The sequence below is a fragment of the Sesamum indicum genome, linkage group LG6 (genome assembly GCF_026168435.1).
Source record: "Sesamum indicum cultivar Baizhima isolate 11 linkage group LG6, ASM2616843v1, whole genome shotgun sequence".
Lineage (NCBI taxonomy): Eukaryota > Viridiplantae > Streptophyta > Magnoliopsida > Lamiales > Pedaliaceae > Sesamum > Sesamum indicum.
Genome location: NC_142662.1, coordinates 24953090 through 24974733, shown reverse-complemented (window position 1 = coordinate 24974733; position 21644 = coordinate 24953090). Strand labels below are relative to the sequence as shown.

General features: G+C 31.3%; 3 protein-coding genes and 2 long non-coding RNA genes across 5 annotated transcripts; 4 read left to right on the top strand and 1 right to left on the bottom strand.

Moving 5' to 3' along the window:
• The first annotated feature begins 397 nt into the window (after positions 1–397).
• On the top strand, positions 398–4388 carry LOC105163492 (26S proteasome regulatory subunit 4 homolog A). The gene is made up of 6 exons (XM_011081855.2): positions 398–973; positions 2140–2385; positions 3019–3188; positions 3256–3472; positions 3570–3710; positions 4094–4388. The coding sequence occupies exons 1-6, from the start codon at positions 497–499 to the stop codon at positions 4175–4177; spliced, it is 1335 nt and encodes a 444-aa protein (XP_011080157.1). The 5' UTR covers positions 398–496; the 3' UTR covers positions 4178–4388.
• A 2348-nt stretch (positions 4389–6736) lies between these two features.
• LOC105163493 (uncharacterized) lies at positions 6737–7403 on the bottom strand. The gene has a single exon (XM_011081856.3). It carries the CDS (start codon positions 7302–7304, stop codon positions 6942–6944), a length of 363 nt encoding a protein of 120 aa, XP_011080158.1. The 5' UTR covers positions 7305–7403; the 3' UTR covers positions 6737–6941.
• A 4233-nt stretch (positions 7404–11636) lies between these two features.
• On the top strand, positions 11637–12221 carry LOC148787952 (uncharacterized). The gene is made up of 2 exons (XR_016066249.1): positions 11637–11751; positions 11926–12221. It is a non-coding gene; the product is annotated as an uncharacterized LOC148787952 (long non-coding RNA).
• Positions 12222–16358: 4137 nt separating this feature from the next.
• On the top strand, positions 16359–17693 carry LOC148787951 (uncharacterized). The gene is made up of 2 exons (XR_016066169.1): positions 16359–16521; positions 17475–17693. It is a non-coding gene; the product is annotated as an uncharacterized LOC148787951 (long non-coding RNA).
• Positions 17694–19116: 1423 nt separating this feature from the next.
• Positions 19117–21010, top strand: LOC105163494 (uncharacterized). The gene is made up of 3 exons (XM_011081857.3): positions 19117–19301; positions 19975–20121; positions 20587–21010. Exons 1-3 carry the CDS (start codon positions 19233–19235, stop codon positions 20773–20775), a joined length of 405 nt encoding a protein of 134 aa, XP_011080159.1. The 5' UTR covers positions 19117–19232; the 3' UTR covers positions 20776–21010.
• Positions 21011–21644: the final 634 nt, after the last annotated feature.

The window sequence follows — 21644 nt, the reverse complement described above, 5'->3', positions numbered from 1 at the left end:
AAAAATTGATAAATTAAAGAAAAACGGGAGGGAGATATATACATGAATGGTAAATAATTTTATGAGTAAACCTTGAAAATTCTCATAATTATAAATAATTTTTATTTTTAAAAAAATTATAAATATTTTCTTAAAATTATAAATATCCTTTTATAACAGTTGATTGTAGGAATTATTTGTTAGAGAATTGATAATTTTAAAAAGTTATTTATAATTTTTTAAAAAATAAAATTATATTTATAATTATAATAAATTTTAGAAATCAATTAAAGGAAAATACAAATAAAATAAATTTATAATCAGTTTTGCCCAAGAAGAGTTACAGGCACGCGGAACTCACGTGCTTGAGAGGATACAACATCTCCTTTTCACATCCTCGTCTACCCTATAATACAACTCCCAGTTACATCTGTTGGCATTCTTTCTTGAACAGAAAGACAACTCTCTTGGAAACAAATTGTCCCCAAATTTCGATCCCAAATCACACAGGAGAATCATGGGTCAGGGTACACCCGGTGGTCTTAACCGTCAGCTTCCCGGCGACCGCAAGAACGATGGTGACAAGAAAGAGAAGAAGTTCGAGCCGGCTGCTCCTCCGGCTCGCGTTGGTCGGAAGCAGCGTAAACAGAAGGGACCGGAGGCGGCGGCTCGGATACCCACGGTCACGCCGCTGACGAAGTGCAAGCTGCGGCTTTTGAAGCTGGAACGAATCAAGGATTACTTGCTTATGGAAGAGGAGTTCGTGGCAAATCAAGAGAGATTGAAGCCACAGGAGGAGAAAACGGAGGAGGATCGGTCCAAGGTTGATGACTTGCGTGGCTCGCCGATGAGTGTTGGGAATTTGGAGGAGTTGATAGATGAGAATCATGCTATTGTTTCTTCGTCGGTGGGGCCGGAGTATTATGTTGGGATCTTGTCGTTTGTGGATAAGGATCAGCTCGAGCCTGGATGTGCTATTCTTATGCACAATAAGGTATACTTGTACTTGGATTGTTGAATTAGGTCTTTGGAATTTCTAGGCTTTCAGAAATTAGGGTTTTGGTTTTTCCGTTTTTTGTTCTTTCACCTAGAAATGGAAAAGATTCTTATGTGTTTTACCAGAACTATGAGCAGCGAAATTTGGTGCTGGATTGGCATCTGTCTGAGGAAAGAAGATGAGGAGGGAGTTCCACTTTACGTTATTGGTCTTGGGTAAATGTCGATGGTTTTATCTAGGATTGTAGATGCCACTTTGTGGGTTGAGCTGGGATTTAGGAGAGTCTGATTTCCTCTTTGGCATGATATTAGATCCCCTGCTGGAGTTATGGCTTTAGGTTATTGCATTAGGTATTTGTCCAATTGAACTTTGGTTAGGAGTTGATGATGTTATTGCTGGGAACTCTTGGTTTAGGCTGTTCTTCGCATTGTGGTTCACGTGTGGGTTAGCTTGACTTTGCAATTCTTAAGGACACGTTGCATGGTTTTCTTTTTTGGGGTATGAAATTGGTGTGGAGGAGTATCAGTCCTTATGGTGCTATAATTTTGTAAAGTTGGGCTTCAGCATTGGATAATTCACAGCTCTGCTTCAATATTCACTCCTTTCTGGTGCTTTATTGTAGTACTTTACCTAGCATTTGATTTTGGTTATGAGATTGTCATGAGTTTTATGCAGTAAGGAAATAGGTACTTCTCTTGAAGAAGGTTCATAGATCTATGTAAGCTTAATAAATCCATTCTCTGACGGAACTAATTCCGAAACCTAAACTCAAAAGAAAAATGGCCATCTTGGAGCACAATAAGTTGAGCCTCTCTCATTCAAAACTACTGAATCATTTCTTTTGTCTATATAATAGTAGCTAGTAGTTATGGGCTCTGCTATTCTGGTTTACACCAGATGATAGGGGCAAAAGGGAGCTGTGTTTACATATTCTAGTTAAAGGTAGAAACCATCCCATCAGGGTTTTTATAGTTCATAAACTTGCATGTTATATTGAGTATTTTGTAAAAAATGGGAAGGGAGACGTATAAATTTAACTCAAAAGTATTTTAGAATAATGACACTGGACATAAAAACTTTTCCTAGATAAAGGCGCCAGTTGGGTTTGATTTTGAGGGTTGGAATTGCCTGTATTGTGAGCTTGTAACCTCTACTTCTTGCAGGTGCTTTCTGTTGTTGGATTGCTTCAAGATGAAGTAGACCCTATGGTTTCTGTGATGAAAGTTGAGAAAGCTCCATTGGAGTCATATGCCGATATTGGTGGTCTGGATGCCCAGATCCAGGAAATCAAAGAGGCAGTTGAGCTTCCATTAACACACCCGGAATTGTATGAAGATATAGGTATTAAACCTCCCAAGGGTGTCATCCTCTATGGAGAGCCTGGAACTGGAAAAACTTTACTTGCAAAGGTTTGTCTCTACTTATGCTTTCGGTGTTTGATTGATTGTCAAGTTTATGTATCTATGTCGTGTAGTTCCTCTAATATCGAATTGAGTTGTCTAACTGGGTTCACTGTTCCATATCCGTTTTTGTCTTGTCAAATGTTACGTCCTTGTGTGCTATGCTCGCGAGTGGCGACATGTAATGGGAGGAAACACAGGGAAAATGTCATACTGTTTAGTTTGGTTCCATTTCACAAGTTTCCTTTTCATTAGACAGAAATGACTGATTGAACGGAAACGAATAATTTTTAAACTTGAAATTGCTGAAGCTTGGTTCGTGTTGCCGGTTAACTTTCCCTGACCCGAGGCTGTAAGCATTAAGCAGCACTCTCTTGCATTTGATTCCTTACATGGGCTTAAAAATTTGAGCTGAAAGAAACTTGGCATATGGAGAATATTGTAGGGTTGCGTATACTAGTGGCATTCGAAAATCATGTTCCATGAATGGTTAGTCTATATGCTTACCGTGGATTGATCAAGTTATTTCTGCTCAGTCAGTTCACTTGATGCTTTATTCAATATCAACTGTATTATGTCGTCAAAGTCCGCATGTGAGAACTGTATAATTGCTGAGCCTTTTGTTTTCATGAAAATCTTCAGGCTGTGGCAAACTCTACATCTGCAACTTTCTTGCGTGTAGTTGGAAGTGAATTAATTCAGAAGTACCTGGGAGATGGTCCCAAATTGGTGAGAGAACTCTTTAGAGTTGCTGATGATCTCTCACCATCTATCGTCTTTATTGATGAAATTGATGCAGTGGGTACAAAAAGGTAATGTCAGGATGATTGCTGTTGTTTGCATAGTGACATGGTACTTATTGGTCAATTTTTTCTACAGGTATGATGCCCACTCAGGTGGTGAACGTGAGATTCAAAGGACTATGTTGGAATTGCTGAACCAGTTAGATGGTTTTGATTCAAGAGGAGATGTCAAAGTAATTCTTGCAACAAATAAGATCGAAAGTCTTGATCCTGCCCTCCTTCGCCCTGGTAGAATAGACAGAAAAATTGAATTCCCTCTTCCGGATATCAAGACAAGGAGGCGCATCTTCCAGGTATGGATGACAACATAATTTGCCACTTCAATAAGTTCTCCACTAGTGCATCCTTGTCGACACATCTCATGAAGTAAATGTTCTGTTTGATGTTTAGATACACACATCAAGGATGACGTTGGCTGATGATGTCAACCTGGAAGAATTTGTTATGACAAAAGATGAGTTCTCAGGAGCTGATATTAAGGCCATTTGTACTGAAGCTGGTTTGCTTGCTTTAAGAGAGCGCCGCATGAAGGTAAGGCGAATCTGTTCCCTAAGATGTCAACAATTCTAACCAATTTTTGGAATGAGCAAAGATGCCTCTTATATATACAAACTCAGCCTTTTTAGGGTTATATGAACTTGTCTGTTTAATGGGGAATGCGTGTGCAGATTCTAGTTTGGGACATATGTTGTTATAAACTGAATTCCTTTTCTTATGAGTGTGAGGCGGCTTAAGAATCACTTGATAAATACTGGATGAAATTGCTTCATCTTAGAATTCATTTACTTTAACCTGCCATTGTAAAAAGTTCAAATGGGATTGGACTGAACTAATTTATTATGTTCTGATATGCTTGAGTGTTTATGCATACCACGTTTCATGCACAGATACTGACAAATTCAATTTGTGTATAGGTAACTCATGCAGATTTCAAGAAGGCAAAAGACAAGGTTATGTTCAAGAAGAAAGAGGGTGTTCCTGAGGGGCTCTATATGTGAGAATTATCGTCTTCTCTTTTCAAGTAGACATGTATCACTTGTTTTTAAATGTGATTTTATCTTCACCTATCTTTCTACAAATCTTTGGGAAACTTAAGTCGCAGTTGGCTGCAATTTGTTTCGCCTTCATGTTTGCCTGCGCTTGTTGAATTTTCCACTTCAGTCTCCCATTTCGTAGGTGATGAAGTTATAAATATCTAGTTTTCTTTCCTCTCCGGCTGAAAATCACAAGTTCTGAAAATCTACATGCATCATGTGCGAATTCAGAACTAGATATTGGTACAAGCATCATTCTACATAAGAATACATGTAGAAAAAAAGGAGCCAAATATAGGCAAACATGGACCAAGATAATTCTGATACGAATTTGTGCTATAGTTTCAACTGGGATGCGCGGCCTAAGTGAACCCAAGATACAATAAATAGCGCTATGATTTTTTTTCTTTATTTAATATGTGTAAAGTCCTTTTTTAAATAAAATTGTTGATATAATCCTTCTCTCTCTATATATATATAGTATTTACGTTTATATCTATACTAACTATATGAACTAAAAAGACGTAATAAAATTTTGAAATTGAAAACCCAATCTCCGTAAATTGTACTAATATTTGTCCGTATTTCAGAGGTTGGTGGGGGGTGTTGTTGAGTATAAAGTCTGTTTATGGACCACAAAACGATCCAGATTTCAGACGTTTATGGTGTTGGTGTAATAGGTTGATGAGGCAGATGTAGTAATTAAATTATTACTACATACACACAGATAGCAGATGAGACAGACAGCAGGAATTGATGAACATCACCAGCCACTATGCTTCGAATTCACTATGTATTATTATTACTAAATACGCGTAGGACGGCATATATAAATGAAGTGCGTTTTGAACTAACTACTATCAAAACAATTATATTTTATATTCTATTTTACATGTACACGTTCAGCTGCATAACGTCAAATTAGTATTATGGTCCTCTATAAGACGAACCAACCTAACGTGGTATATAAAACTAGCACGCTGTTGTGTCTCGATATTTTATTTAATATCCATATATATATTATCTATATATCACAAAAGAAATTTATAATACATAAAATAATTAATATGAGATAAACACCATTTTATAATTAAATGAAAAGAAAAATTGAACTGGTGATGACCGTACCTAGCTAAGAACAGGTTCCAGTAAATCGTGTACCATTCCTGCAATTGCAAAGTGAGCAGCTGGTGCAGATAAAAAAAATGAGAAATCAAAGTGCGTAATACAAGCCCAATATTTCAGGTTTACCCAACTCAAGGTTAACAGTTAACCATTGCCTTGCCTCTTCCGCAAGGATCTTCTATCAAACATTCCCTTATGTGATATTCACGTGTGTATTGTATGTTATTCTTTTTTAATTATGATATAATTTTAATTAAGCATAATTTCAGTACCTTTTTTTTTTTAAATATTTGATGTAGTTATATATAAATTTTTTGTAGTTGGTACCTCTGAAGTTTGCTTCTTTTAATATTTAAGTCCCTTCACTAGTCAAAATTCACTGAATTTGCTAATATTAACAAAAATAATTGAATAAAAATTAATATTTACCCTCGATTGACTGATTACTGATTTATTGTAGATTGAATAATTTTTTTTTGGACTAAACTACTCTTATAATGATGAAAATATACCTCCCCACATGCTTTAACGCGTGAAAACGTATGAGGGTAATTTGGTTATAAAAAAAAAAAAATTAAATGTAATTTTTGTCCTGTAACTATAGCCCAATCCCATTTTAGTCCTTTATCTTTCTAGGGTTTGGATTTGGTCCTCTATGTAATTGAATTGCTCAATTTTAGTCACTATTTTGGCCGGAAAAATACCCAGCCCGTCGGAAATTGCCTATGTGGACCATTTAAATTAGGGCTGAAACCTCATTGGTTTATATTTTTATGACTTGGTAAATTTTCGAATTAAAAAAAAATTACATGGCCGTTGCTGTCGTTGCTGTTGTCGGTCAACAATAGGAGAGGCCGTTGCTGTCGAGTTTCCGATGGCGAAATCTGATCGGATGGGAAGCCTCGCCATGCTGAGGCGAGTCTAGTGGTGGTAGATATCAGCAACAAGTTATTTGTTAGAGCAACGAGTGAGTAACAAGTTAATCAATGGCTAATAATTTTTTTTTTGTTAATATCAGCAAATTCAGTGAATTTTGACAAACAAAAAGACTTATTTGTTAGAGGAAGCAAACTTTAAGGGTGCTAGATATATTTTTCCAAACCACATGAAATTTATGTATAATTACACCAAATCTTAGGAAAGAAAAGCTCAATTATCCCTTTTAATTATATATTTTTAATTTAAAGAAGTTCCGTGTAAAACACTTGTCAATAATATAATCCAATCTACATTGAAATTTCCCAACAGAAAAGTGTAATAAAAATCTAGCTAGGCTGCATTTGAATTGGGCAAAATTTTAGAGTGAAATTAGGATCTTAAACTAGAAGACAGCGGAGCCGTATATATAGCTTCATTCTTGTGATAATTAAACCGTAGGTAGTATATTCCATGATCAACTTTGGTAACAAATCATAACATTAATGCAATGCAAGTTTTGAACTACTGCAGCTTACAACCTTAACCAATCAAACATTCCACAAACAAACACTTAAAACAACACCAACCTCACACTAAATTAACATCAATCTGCTAATACAGTCACAATTAGAACCATAGTACGATGATGCACACTTGAACAAGTACGTAGCATCAGAAGCACACTTCAAGGATACGGCAGCCCGGCACCTGCGCCACCACCAGCTCCGCCACCAACACCACCCCCAAAGCCGCCGAGGTTACCCAAGCCACCAACACCACCTAGACCACCAGTGGGTAGAGTCCCAACACCAGCTCCAACTCCGCCGAACCCATTAACTCCACCAAAGCCGCCTCCTCCGCCTACTCCACCACCCACGCCGCCGAATGGTATCCCGGAATCCCCAATGCCGCTGTAGCCGCCGACACCCCCGAAAGAGGCAAAGTTCTTCTCGTCAGTGAGGCCTTTGTCACTAGGCAAAACCCTAGCTGCAGCAGCCTCATGAGCTGCGAGAAGAGCAACAAGAACCATGAAAGCCCACCTCGCCATTTTCTTAGTTCTCTCTGTGTAATCTTCTCTGATCAGTACTGAATCTTCTTGTTTTCTCTCCCCAAAACCCTAACTTGATACCTTGAAGAATGTGAGTTAGGGTTTCCTTTTTAAAGAGGGAGTTGGAGGGAGGGAGCAGTTGGGAGAATTCAATGCATGGGATTTGATGTGTAGACATCATGGGTTTTGTGTCTTAGGGGTATGGTGTAATATGTGTTTGTGTGTGTATGTGTGTGTTTGTTCTTTCTTAATTTTGTTTGGAGCTCCAGGTGGGTGGTTTTGTGCATTGGTTAATGCATGCATGCTTGCTAGAGAACCTTAATTAGATAGGATATTAGGAAAAATTCTTACTTAAATTAGCTTAAGTCGAACTAAATTGATTATAAAGTAAGTGTGATATATTTATCATGTGAATTGTACATTAATCATGCGACAAGTGTACTGTACTTAAACTTATAATTGACTCAAATTTAATCAAACCAGATTTGAGTTAGAATTTTATGAGATATCTCCTGCTTTAAAAGATTATCTCTTTCATATGTTTGAACGAGTTCTTTTTGTGGGCAAGAACTTAATTGATATATAATTAGTATAATGAAAAAAAAAAGGTGTTTATGGTTTACGAATTGAATAAATTACACGACATATGAATAATCATACTTGTTACGTGATTGATTATTTTTCTTGAGTTGTACATTAATACATGAAAAATTTATTATACTTGTAATATAATTAGCTGGTTTAGATATGTAAGTACGGTCTATAATGCGCGTGTCATAGATCATGACTTCTCACATTAATTAAAAAGTCAAGAGATGGAGTTGATTTAAATATGAACATTTTTTGTAATACATAGTAGGCTCGCAACATAATCATGAGTGGTTTTGATTTATTTTGCATTTTTGATAGTGCCGAGGCTTCTATTATTACGTTTAAGGAGAATTGTTATGTTGATCGAATTTGAAATTTCTGCTTATTACGATGAAAAAGAAAAAAAAATGACAGAGAGAGAGGGCGGGTAGATATGACACGTTCCTTAGTGAGACATTTAGAGTAGGTATGTTTTTAGTACACCGAAAAGACCAAAATCACGAAATTTCAAAAATATTATAGGATTATTTTGCAATCTAAAAAAAATAAAGAATAAAATGTTAAAATGCTAAAATTATAGGAAGAAAAATATATAAAGCGGGTATTACAATATTAAGTCGTGGTTCCAGCACCTTGTAAGAATAGAAGATTTATGAGATTGAAGAGCATGCATGATAAATTGCCTGATCTAATCTTGAGATATATCAATATACGTACATATATTTAGTGCAACCACATGATTTTGCAGGGTACGTAGCCAAGTCTGTGGAGGGGCCCCTACTGCATCTGCATGTATATATATATATATATATATATATATATATTAATTTTCAATTGTTGGAACCCGTTACTTAACAAGTTTACGTACGTATTCTATTTTGAGTTATGGTAATTCTGAAAACTCATAGCTTGTTTGGGAAATATGGCCATTCTTAATGTTAAATATATATTTTCCTTTTTTACTATTTTTCAAATTTTTCAAAACACAAAAAGTAGGTACGAAACTTGATTTCTTTGGCCTATATGAGTAGTACATACATTAGTGAGTAATCTATAAATATTCTTGTAAGCCGGTGAGATCCTTTCTTCTTACTGTCCATATCGAGGATCCCGCCCATCTTGTCAGCGATACTCTTGTCTCGAGGGTATGTCCTGACTTTTCATGGTGTTTCGAGGTATTTATTTTTTTGGTGTAATTATATGTAAATTTTTTATGATTTGAAAAGTTACATCTAATACTCACAACATCTATTTTTATATAGCATATAGATTAATGCATTGATCGAAATTTACTAAATTTATTAATATAATAAAAAAATTAAACAAAAATTTCTATTGGCAATATTATCTCAAATTTATGTTCTGACCTATGACGGCGAGCAGAATGAAAACCAGCCACACCATAACTAAAAGGGTAGGAGAGAGGCAATAAGTGTAGGCAAATGAAGAAGGGTAGGAGAGAGCAGTAATTTGAGTGGCCATCCGCCAGCCACCCGTCACCTAACGGAGTTAATTGCATTTGCAGACGGAATTATTAACTCCACCGCGACCGATACCGTACAAACGTCGTTTTCGCTGTCTAAGATACACTTACAAAAAAAAAAAAATTAAATAAAATTAAATCAATCATAGAATAAAGATAATTAATTATTTTTTTTGAATTATACTACAAATATATTATATTTATTATATAATTAATTAAAATTCGATGAATTAAAATGATGTGGGCAGAGGTGATTAGTCAAAGTAGGGTTGTCTGTATTTCCTACAGTTCCATTCCATCCCACCCACCTCCTCTGCACTTCTGAAACCACCTTAAATGCAATGTCTGCAGTTGCGCTATATACTGCTCCAATTTGGTTAAGTCCTTTATTTCTTAATAAAAATGCCAAATTAATACACATTTAATGTTGTCTTTGAGTTGATAATTTTAATAATACCAAAAATAAATAAAAAAGAAAAAGAATATGTTATAAATATTTGAATATTTTTGTACGAAACTCTCATTTTATTATGTTTGTGATACGTAGATAAATTTTATGTCATTTTATATGTGATGTCGTTTGGAAACTTTTTTTCTAAAGTACATTCGAACGGAATGATTTGGATTTGAGGAGAAGATTTAAATAAATAAGTTCGAATAATTCTGTATAAGAAGGGTTGGAAATCAATAAATATTTTATAAATCATAGTTTAGAGTTGAAAAATTGAAAAATTATTTTATAATGTGGAATTATCTAATTTAAAAGATGTGTTATTATGAATTTAAAATTTCTATCTTTAAATTTCATTGATTTAAATATAATGTGAATTATATCTTTTAAATTCGGATCATTCTATCCAACCATGACATATAATCGAATATACGATAATTTGAGTGAAAGATTTAGAGAAATAATTTTGGGGAAAAAAAAAAAAGTTGGCAATCCAAACTTAATGTAAATTAATATATATAAATATCTAAGAAAGAGCTGCTAGTATTATCGATATAATTAGAGATAATTACATCTATACCTCTGAATTAAGGTCTATTTACACAGATTACCGCTATCTTTTGAAAAATTATACATACATCCATAAAGAAAAAAAAACTTTAATTTTATTCACACAAACCACTATTGTTTTCTAAAAAGTTACACATAAACTCCTAAAAACATCAATAATATTGCACAAACTACCCTTTTGGCTAGTAGGGATGGTTTATGTAATATGCAGAAATATGGGTATTTTATGTAAATAGACTATTGAACTGGGGTGTAAATGAAATTATCCTTAAAATTATTGTTAGATGGGCTGATTTCATAAGTTTATTCATGGGCCCATGTTGACAGCCCAAACCTATTTATGAGGAATTCAGACATCAGAGAGTGGGTCCACTGGCCCACTTAAATAAGATCAGATTATACCTACTGGCCCAATCCTAACTCAAAAGGTCCAGCAGACCACAACCACCGATATTTTCGGATCCTTCCCAGATTTCATGTAATGTTATGTTTTTTTCCTTTTTAATAAAAACAACAAATAAATCATTAAATTTGTACATACATTACAATGATTTGAGTAAATTTATATTTTTAATAAATATTTATTAACAAATAACTATTTAGAAGTGGATTATTTTACTTTTTGTGATTCTTGGTGCTTACCAATTCTAATCACATAAAATATCAAAAAATAAAAAAAAATTTACCCTCATCATAGACGATCACATCTTCAAATTATAATAAATCACGACGATCTATCACAGTCAAATATAATCAATTAAAACAGTCATAGTTTTAGTTTTGGTCAAAAAATCCCCTTATAATCTTTTTCTTTTCATCCTAACATATATTAATTATGACAAAAATTCAAATTTCTTGTAGTGATATATAAAGTAATAAAATTTTTAAAAATAGAAAAAAAAAATCCCCATGAATTGACAAAATCTATATGTTGGTCCTTATTACCCTATCAGGCTCATCCATCCCATCTAAAATGACTGCAGTCAACGTATAGGTAAGAATTCCATATATACGCACAATGATAATTAAATGCAATTCCAAGAATGCATCTCTTAGATTTTAAATTATGGTAAACTATATCTAATAATATCGCTATATATATTAGAATTTACATACCATAAAAAACATGGTATTAAGAAGGAAATGATGTAAAACAAGATTTTCTAACAAATATTTCTCTACCTATAAATATATGGCGAGGTTACGTCCCCTTCTCATCTCAATATATCCACCAAACAATAATAAAAAAAAAGAGCTTTCTCGTGCCAAAATGAAGAACCAAAGAGCTATTACTTCGATCCAAAAATCCCTTCTCATAGGGCTTCTTTGCATTGCTTTACTCTCTATGTCAGGTAAAATTTTCTTCGCTGTTGATATTAATATTTAACAAAAATTATTACAATAAATCTGTATATAGACTTATTTAGCATGAGTAAGAGGTTTGGGACATGGTTGTCGTGAAGCGTTTGCATTTAATTTATTATGTTGATATTACAGTAATGAGAGAATGAAATATTAAAGTGCAGGTGTAGTTGAAGGAGAGGAAGGGGTGAAGTACGTAGGGCCATGTGAGAAGTTCCCAACACCGGTTTGCAACCAGCTGTGCATTGATTATGGATATGCCAAAGGTGGCAGCTGCAGAGACTCTCCAGACCCATCTTCCACACCCAGGGGTTGCTACTGCATTACCTCTTAATTACCCCCTTTTTTCCTTTTAATTTTAAATTTAATTACTGGGTTTTAAAGAATTAATTAATTTCATGTAATAGATGGGTTGATCAATTATTGTTCAATGATAATATTACATGTTCATTTCCCCTTATTTTTGTATTGTTGTTTGATAAAAAAAAATATATAACTGTCCATATTAAAATTATCACTAATGAATATGTTGGATTTTAATCAATTCATTATAAAGTTGTCACCAAAAAGTAATTAATGACACATATTGAGTAACATTTTAATAACAATAATTATTTGTCATTACTATATTTGCGTATCATTATAACCATGACACTAATTATTTATAATGATAATTTTATAAATAATTATGGTCATTAATAATTATATATAGTGTGGCAAAATAATTTTTTTTTGTTATTTGATTAATATATACTTTCTGCAACAAATTTTAAAATTGTCATATGATACTTTCAAAATGGGTATAATCGATCGACCCAATTCATATAGAATCCATCACCAACTAATATAGGACTCAATTTATTTTTTTATATTTTCAAATACGATTTTGTCAATAACATTATATTTTTTTTGTAGTGAATATTTAGTATTAAAAATATTACAAATAATATATATGGAACTTACATAAATTTGAGTATTGAAAACTTAAGTAAATAGAAAATTTTCTTTCTTTTTTTTTTTTTTTGAGTATTAAAGCTCTTAAAAAATAACAATCCCTGTGGTACGTACCCTAATATCAAACTATTGAAAATTACACTACCATGATTAGTATAATTCTTTCTTTAATATTGAATGGTTGTATATATTTAAATTTTGTATGAATCGTGTGCTCAAATTTTAAGATATTGTAATTATTGATTAAACTTTTTAATATCATTATATATATATAATAAAATAATAACTAGAATTGGTCAACCATCATTATCATTATTATTAACATGGTTATTATTATTATTATTAGATTAATTCATAGGAATTAATAAATTTATAAATAATAAAAATCCATAAGTGAATTATTTGTCAATTTAAAAAAAGTATAACGTAATACAAATATATATTAAAATATAACATAAAGTTTATATGTCATATTAAATAATAATTTAAATTATAAAAAATATTATAATTTACTAAGTTGTTGATTCAAATTTGTTTTTGTATAAAGATTAAATGTATAAATAAAAGTACCATAATTTATTATTACCCCAATAAAATGTATGATATTGATTAATAATTATAATATATGGTCAATTTTGATTATAAAATTGATCAAATAGTAAATCTAAAATTAAATATATAAAAAATTTAAAACTAAAAATATATAAAAAAAAATAGGAAAAACTCGCAAGCTGGTTCGCGAGCTTATGAACAGACACAATTAGCTCGAGCTCAAAATCGAGCTGGCTCGACTTATCTGCCACTCCTATTCGTAACTTAGTCCTGTAACTTTAAAATTTGGCTGAAAATTGCATATGACAATGCAAATGACGCAATTAAATTATAATTTTACTCCGTACGTAAAGAACGTGGACAATTTTGGTTAAAAAATTTTAAAATTATAGAACTAAATAGCGAAAATCAGCAAAAATGCTACATTTCATAAATTACAGGACTAAAATTATATTCTTCCCTTAACGGTAAATCAAGAGGGAAAAAAAACATTATTGCTTCTAAATAAATCATATCAAATTATATATCCCATTATATATAGGGTGATGATGACAAATTAATTAGGGTTTTAATTAGATTAATTTCTAGAACAAAATTATTTGTGCACATGTGGTAATAAATCATATTTAGTTTGCAGATCATGACGTGCTTTTTTGAGGAAATTGTAATTAAGGTTTATCTTAATCTATTAAATTTCATATTTACCATAAATATCAAACAACCAATTAGAAATTTTTGAAATAGTACAAAAAGTATAAAATTTCAGAATTTTGGTCAATATTGAATTAATATATAGAATAGTAATAAATGGTAATAGATAAATAATATCTGCCACATTTCCCCTATAAATACAGATCAGAGGGGTTAATGTTTTTCATCATAATCAACATTCAATCTAACAATACTATTATTTATCTAATTGATTAGGGCTAATGGCAACAAAAACAGTCAATTCTCTTTTCATTGGACTCCTCATTTGCTTGGCTTTCCTCTTAGCCACCTCTGGTAATTTTACTGATTTCTCTATTTTCCTTATGTTATTAGCTGTCATGGCACGATATTTCTGCATGCATAAAATTAGTGCAATGGTGTCATAGTTATACAAAATATAAGAAGAAAAACAATGATAGCATCGATTCCATATTAGTTCTGTCAAGATCGATAATTGTACATCAATGATCTTCGTTTCACGATCCTCTGGAAATTCAAGATGTAATGATTTTTAGAACAAATACAAATATTAATTTGTTAATTTTTTTGATACTAGTATAATTATAAAGATTGGATAAGATTAAAAATTTGAATTTGTACAATGATTTAGGTGGGGAAGAAGTGCGGATTCTGCAAGGGCCATGCTCTAAATTCCCAGACTGCAACAAACATTGTGTAGAGACAGGATTTAAGGAACTGGGTGGCAAGTGTGTTCCTCTTACACCTGAGAAAGGAGCTCCTTCTGTTTGCGTCTGTTTTGCTCATTAATCATCCATTCCTTCCCATTTTATCATCACAATTATTAATTATATGAAAAATAAATATTCAATTATTATTTCTCTTCTTCTTCTTCTTTTTTTTTATTATTATTATTATTATTATTACAAAGCTTGATGAGGGGCGTAAGTCAAAAGAATTTTTATTTTGTCATGATTGTGAATTTCAATTATAGTTCTGATAATATTTATAATTTTATAAAAAATATTATATATTAACAAGAATTAGCATTATTGTAATTCTATCAAACGTATAGGGTACTTATCTCACTCTATGTAAGTTATTGTAGTTTATTGGGATAATTACACTTTTCTTCTTTGAAGTTTGGTGTAATTATAAGTAGACTCCCTGTACTTTGAAAAATTGCATCAGCATCTCTGAGCTTTGCTTCTATCTAATAAGTAAGTCCTTATGCTAGTAAAAATTAACTGAATTTGCTGATATTAACAAAAAAAAGAATGAGAATTGACATTAACCCTCGATTGACCGACTACTGACTTATTGCTGGTCAAATAAATTTTATTTCGGAAAAAACTACTCTTACAAAGGTGAAGATATACCTCTTCATATGCATTGATACGTGAAGACGTATGAGGGTAATTTGGTCATAAAATATTTATCTGACCTACAATAAATCAATAACAAATAAATCAATTATCAATATAAAATTTTGTCTGATTTTTTTATTAATATCAGCAAATTCAGTGAATTTTGACTAACGAATGGACTTATTTGTTAGACAGAGACAAACCTCATGGGTGTATGTGTAATTACATCAAATCTCAGGGGAAGAGGTCTAATTATCCATAGTTTGTTTATCGTTGTTAGTCATATTGATACATTGATTGAAATTAAGGCATTGCTATTGAAATTGAGTTATTGTAATTTATTTAGCGTTATCTATATTAATATAAAAAGAAAACCCCTCTATGCTCATTAATGGCGGTTAATGACATCTCGCATCAATTTTTTATAAAGTCAAAAATGCCTTTCATGATACAATAATTAACTTTTCAACTTTTAAAAATTTATATTAATCGATAAATTATTATTATTATTTTTCTTTCTTTCTTTTTTTCTTTTTATTAATGTAAATATGCTGGTTTATATATTATACTGTTATTTATAATATACTTAAAACATGAAAGATTATCTATTATATGTACATAGAAACTACGTACCACAACGACTAATTAGTTAAAAAAAAAAAAGACATTTGTGTTGATAACTGAACCTGTATCTAATTTATTCTGTAATAAAATTACAGATTTTTGCAATGACAGTCTACGATCAACTTAAGTATTTTACAAGAATTTAAATACTCAAATCAATAAAATACGATAAGATTATATATGTGAATTAAATTATTGAATAACTTTAAAAAATCTCAAATAAAGGGAAATCTGATCACATTACATGAATTTTTTACCACTCCGATATACATTTAAATTAATTTGAAAATAATTACAATAATCAGTCAAAGTAAGATACATATTATAAAAGCAGGAAGATCTTTGTAATAATATTACAATCATATTTTTGATTCACGAATGAAAATATAGAAAGTAATGAAGGCACCTCTACTATATATATAAGAGAAAAAATGTATGTATTTATGTATGTATCTATATTCTGAATTCTGAAGCAAAATTCAAGAAAATTAATAATAATGTCTACTTTTAATATTTCAAAATGTCTACGAATTATTGGCCTTCTTGCTATGGTATTGTTCTCATCAACCTCCATTTCCGGTGAAATCGCTTCAGGTATTGAAATTATATATATCTCTTACATTGAAAATTCCACACGGCTTCAATACTTTTAGTCTTATAAGATTGGAATTCAATACTTTTAATTCTTGATTTTACAGAGTTTTAAAATAGTCACAAAATGAAAAAAATTCGACATATTTTGATTTATAGAGTTTTCAATATGGTCATAAAATTAGGAAAGTGTGATGCATTTAGTTCTTTGCTTCACGGATTTTATGGAATTAAATGTGTCGAGTTTTTCCAACTCCGAGATGATTTCGAAAATCTTGTAATTTTGATTAATTACATGAAGAAATCCATAGATTAGGTTGAGAAAAAAAGAAGAAATATTTGTCCCACATTGGAGAATGATGAGACAATGATGGGAATTGATAAGTATATAAGGCGTTGTTGGGGGGTGGTGGGGTAAGTGTAATATACTCATAAATCTTCTTCTCGTAAATTAATTGCATTTCTAATTGTTATACTATTTGTTCCAATGTGCCTTTTATTGTTTCTGATTTTAAATCTAATTGTTATATTTCAGAACATTGTTTCATTACACGAAACTGAAATTTTTCCAACAATAATGTATAAGATTAAATGCATTTTTTTATTTTTTATTTTAAAACTATTTTAAATATCGCTAAACATAGATGACTAAAAGTGTTGAACCCCTTATATATTATGTGGGACTAAAAATGTAATTTCACCTAAAAAATTTCATATCTTTTCTCATTATAATTACATGTATTTTTTTTAATTTTGTAATATTTCATATAATCTGAATCTTTTATTCTAAATTGATGATTGCACATCTAATCTTGCATTCTCATGACCTACATGTTATTGGGTTTCTTTCTTTTTTATTTTTATAATATATTTTAATTATGTATTTTTTCCAATAAATTAAATTATTTTTCATATATATATATATATATTCAGTTAATTGGTTTACTTGATTACAGGGAGAAGTAACGACTTAGTACCGATAGGGAAGTGTATAGACAACTACACCTGCGACAGGGAGTGCGTTGCCAAGGGATTTCAGATTGGGAGCTGCTGTGATGAGTTTCTCGTCCACAACTTATGTTGCTGCATGAAATAAATAATTAATTAATCAATTGTGTTGTTTTATTTCTTCGAAATTAATTAATAAATAAATGTTACGATATTAATTCTTGAAACTCATGAACTTGATTATGTCATATCTATTATATTCCACTCCACATCCACATGATTCATTGTAAGAAAATATGATTCTTACCTGCATTAATGCAAATTCCTACAATTTAAAAATTATGATAAATAAATGCTAATACTACAGTTAATCAATATATTTTGTCATGATTGTATTTATGGTAAATTATGACGAGTTCTTCTAAAATTTGACATAATTACAAGTACTCAATTATTGTTTGAAAAATTATCGATACTCCCTTGATTGATTTTATGGCATTCCAACAAGTTTAGTCAAATTTGTTAGTGTCTGTTAGATTCCCATCAAATTTTATGATAAACTAATCAAATACCCTTATGACTCATAAATTATAATTTATTCATTTTTTAAATTTTTTTCTAACAAAAAATCATAGATTGAGCGGATAATTTTTTAAAATTTCTCGATCACCTCGTTTGATTCTTTTTAAAAAAAAATAAAAAAATATAGTATGGGTAAAGCTAACAATTATAGGCTTTCATCTAAGTATTTCATAATTGTTTCAAAATCAGAGCGTATTGGTAATTTTTTAAACAGTAAAAATATTTTCATAATCATGCCGAATCTCATGACTGCTCATTGTAATTTATCCTTATATTTACAATTAAATCCTTCACTATTGTTTTTAGCTATATAACCCAACTATTAATTCTCTACTCACTTGACGAAATAATAACTAATAGCTGTTGTACAGTCATAAGTAATTACTATTCGTCATGATTTTTATTGTTAATCATTAATGAAAAATAAAAAAAAGTCACATTTTCTTAATTTAAATTGCTGCAGATAGAAAAAAATACAATTTTACTCCTGTAATTTAGGGGTTGATATTTTTGGTCCTACACGAATTAATTCTCGCAATTTAGTTATGTAACTTTAAAATTTTAGCAATTTTAGATCATTCAAGCCAATTTGATTGAAAACTTGCATGTGAATTGCACATGACCTAATTTGATTGCAATTTTAGTTCTATAATTAACTTTAGAGGTGTTTGATATTTTTGGTCCTATAGGAATTAATTTATCGAACTAAAATTACAATTTAATTGGGTTATGTACAAGTCACACACTATTTTTCCATGCACCCACGAGCTAAAGTCGTAGTTTACTATTTGAATAAATGACAAGATAATAATAAAAATAGGATAAAAGTCGTGACAATAATAACAACTCCTTCCCGGAACATAGAAAAAAAGCAAAGTAAAAAGTCAAAGAAAAAGAAAAAGTCTGTAACCACATTAGCAAGAAAACAGACATAAATCCCACCACAGATACTCCGTCACCACTGCTGCTCCCAAACAAAACTTTCTCAACCATTCATCACAACAAAACCGCTTTCCTCCTCCACCTAAAACCACCCACCCACTCCCCCCCCCCTCCCAAGACAATTTTGTCTTATTTCTCCACTATAAATACTTAGCCCTAATCAAAGACCAAAATTACAGATATTTAATTTATTAATATTATCGAAAATAAAATAGAATAAAATAAAACAAAGCAGAAGAAAAATGGCAAGTATGGCAGTCATGATCACCACCACCTCCCTCTCCAGACTCCGAGCTATTAGGGCTTTTCAGGTAATCATTTCAAGAATTTGATGGAGGGCCTGTTTTTGGATTGGCTTAAATGTTTTTTTTTTCTTTTACTTAATTTATTTGACGTTTTCATTTTTTTAAATTTATAGATAATATTTTGATTCAATATCTTTTTAATTTTTTTAGAGTCATCCTTCTCAATTGTAGGGAAAAAATATATGAGTCTCTCATATAACATTTTGAAATTAATTGGTGTTTTTGTTCCTATCAGTTTATTTCTTTCAATATTTTTAACTTTTGATCCTGCATCTTTTTAATTTTTGTGATTGTATTTTTTATTTTGTTCATGGGGTTCACCCTTCTCGTTGGTGGAGGTGAACTACGAAGAACAAAAAATTTAAAATCATAAAAATTAAAAATATACAGGACAAAAAAATCATAAGCAAGGACAAAAATTATACCGAATAATTTAAATTATGGGACCATAAATACAATTTAATCTTTTTGGATTAGTATGTACCTGGTTTGAAGTGGAGCAGTACATAGGTTTCGTGTGAGGCGCGATTCTGGTTTTGGCGTCTTTAATTACAATTTGTTTGTGTCCGAAAAGAATCGTGTTTCTCATGCACCTTGTTGGGGAAAACAACAAAAGAGATCATGGTACGTGCTACTACGTCTCTTGTTGATTTGGATTTACTTGTGAACCGATATATAGGCGAGCTGCAGGCGTTACTACGGCGCGATGCCCACGTCGTGCGATGAGGCGGCCAAGCAAGGCCGTGATGCTGCCATCAAGGGTGTCGATGCCGCCAAGAAAGGCGGCCACCAACTCAAAAATGAAGCTGCTGCTACTGCACATAATGTATATATATATATATATGTCTGATTAATATCATTTTTTTACAAAATTAATTTAAATACGGAAAATAAATTTTTATTTAAGGGTAAATTCTATTTTGTCATTCGAACTATGTTCAGTTTATACTTTTCTATTCAATTTTTCTTTTGTCTCAACTTACTATCTCAATTTGTGAAATTTGTACTTTGTCGTAGATGACTATTTCTCGATAAATTTTTCTGCTGAAAAAATATCATATATGCTGCACATATGATATTTACGAGCAATTAATGTATGAGTAAAATATCACATGTGCATTGCATATAATATTTTTTGCAACAAAAAAATCAATTGATAAACAGTTATATATGACAAATACAAATTCACACAGTGTAAAAATAAGTATGATTGAAAGCATGGGGATTGTTTAATTTTTGGAGTGTTGGAGCAAGTGCAGACTTATAGTTGTTGTATGATTGGTGAATGAAGGCAGCTGAGAAGACAAAGGGGATGGCGGAAGAGGCGGCGGGGAGAGTGAAGCAGAGTGCAGAGGCAGCGTGGGGGTCCGTTAAGGAGAACACCAGAAAGATGAGTGAGACGATGGCGGGGAAAGCCGACGCCACTAAACACACTCTCAAAGAAGAGGCTGCCAAACTTGAGCGCAACTTCAAGAATTGATCATCAATTAATTCATCATTTTTATTCTTTTTCTTTTTCCTCATCTCAATTGGATTATTTTTCAATAATTCTATATATATATATATATATATATATTCTTGATTTGACAGCAGTACAGTACAAGGATGTTAGTTAGGACATTTCTTTTTTAATTTTATAGTTGGATGTTGTACAATTTTTGCATGTAGAATAAGTACAACTACATAAAAATGTTTTCCTTGTTTTTCTTTTTCCAGATTTTTAGTTATGGGATTTTTATTTTTTTAATCATTATAAATTCAATATTAATTCACTTAATATATTAGATAACTAAAAATAATAAAATTAATTATAATAAAATAATACAAACATCTAGTGAAAATCAATAAAATTTATTGATGGGGTTTTGGGGGGCGGGAGGTGGAATCTGAATGTTGACCAAAATATCTAATATGTTTTGTATTAATGTGAAAGGGGATGGATTGAGCTTCTTTTTTACTACTCGGAATCAGTGCACTAACCTTAGTCTTTAAGATTACATGGTCGTGGATAGGACTACTTTGGATAATGCCTTCTCTCTCTCTCACAAACACACACACACACACAAAAATATTTTTCGTCCTTAAGAGTCTTTTTATTTTTAATTTTACTGATTACATAATTATCATTTAGGGCTCCGTAACTTTAGAAAAGTAGCACTTTTATCCTATTTGAACCTTTTTGTTAGATATTTGATGGAAAAAATCACGTGGTCTTTAAGTGTATGGGACAAAACTATTTTTTTTTTTTTAAAGTAATGAAGTTAAAAGTGAGAATTCCTCAGTCAATGGTATCAAAAGTGTAGAGAACTCAATACCCATATGGTAGGTCTGTCTAATATTTTTATTAAA

Coding starts and splice junctions, on each gene's coding strand:
- LOC105163492 (XM_011081855.2), top strand. CDS start 497: ATGGGTCAGGGTACACCCGGTGGTCTTAACCGTCAGCTTCCCGGCGAC. Junction 3,189..3,255: donor GATGCAGTGGGTACAAAAAG/GTAATGTCAGGA, acceptor TTTTTTCTACAG/GTATGATGCCCACTCAGGTG. Junction 3,711..4,093: donor TAAGAGAGCGCCGCATGAAG/GTAAGGCGAATC, acceptor ATTTGTGTATAG/GTAACTCATGCAGATTTCAA.
- LOC105163493 (XM_011081856.3), bottom strand. CDS start 7,304: ATGGCGAGGTGGGCTTTCATGGTTCTTGTTGCTCTTCTCGCAGCTCAT.
- LOC105163494 (XM_011081857.3), top strand. CDS start 19,233: ATGGCAAGTATGGCAGTCATGATCACCACCACCTCCCTCTCCAGACTC. Junction 19,302..19,974: donor GAGCTATTAGGGCTTTTCAG/GTAATCATTTCA, acceptor ACCGATATATAG/GCGAGCTGCAGGCGTTACTA. Junction 20,122..20,586: donor CTGCTGCTACTGCACATAAT/GTATATATATAT, acceptor TGGTGAATGAAG/GCAGCTGAGAAGACAAAGGG.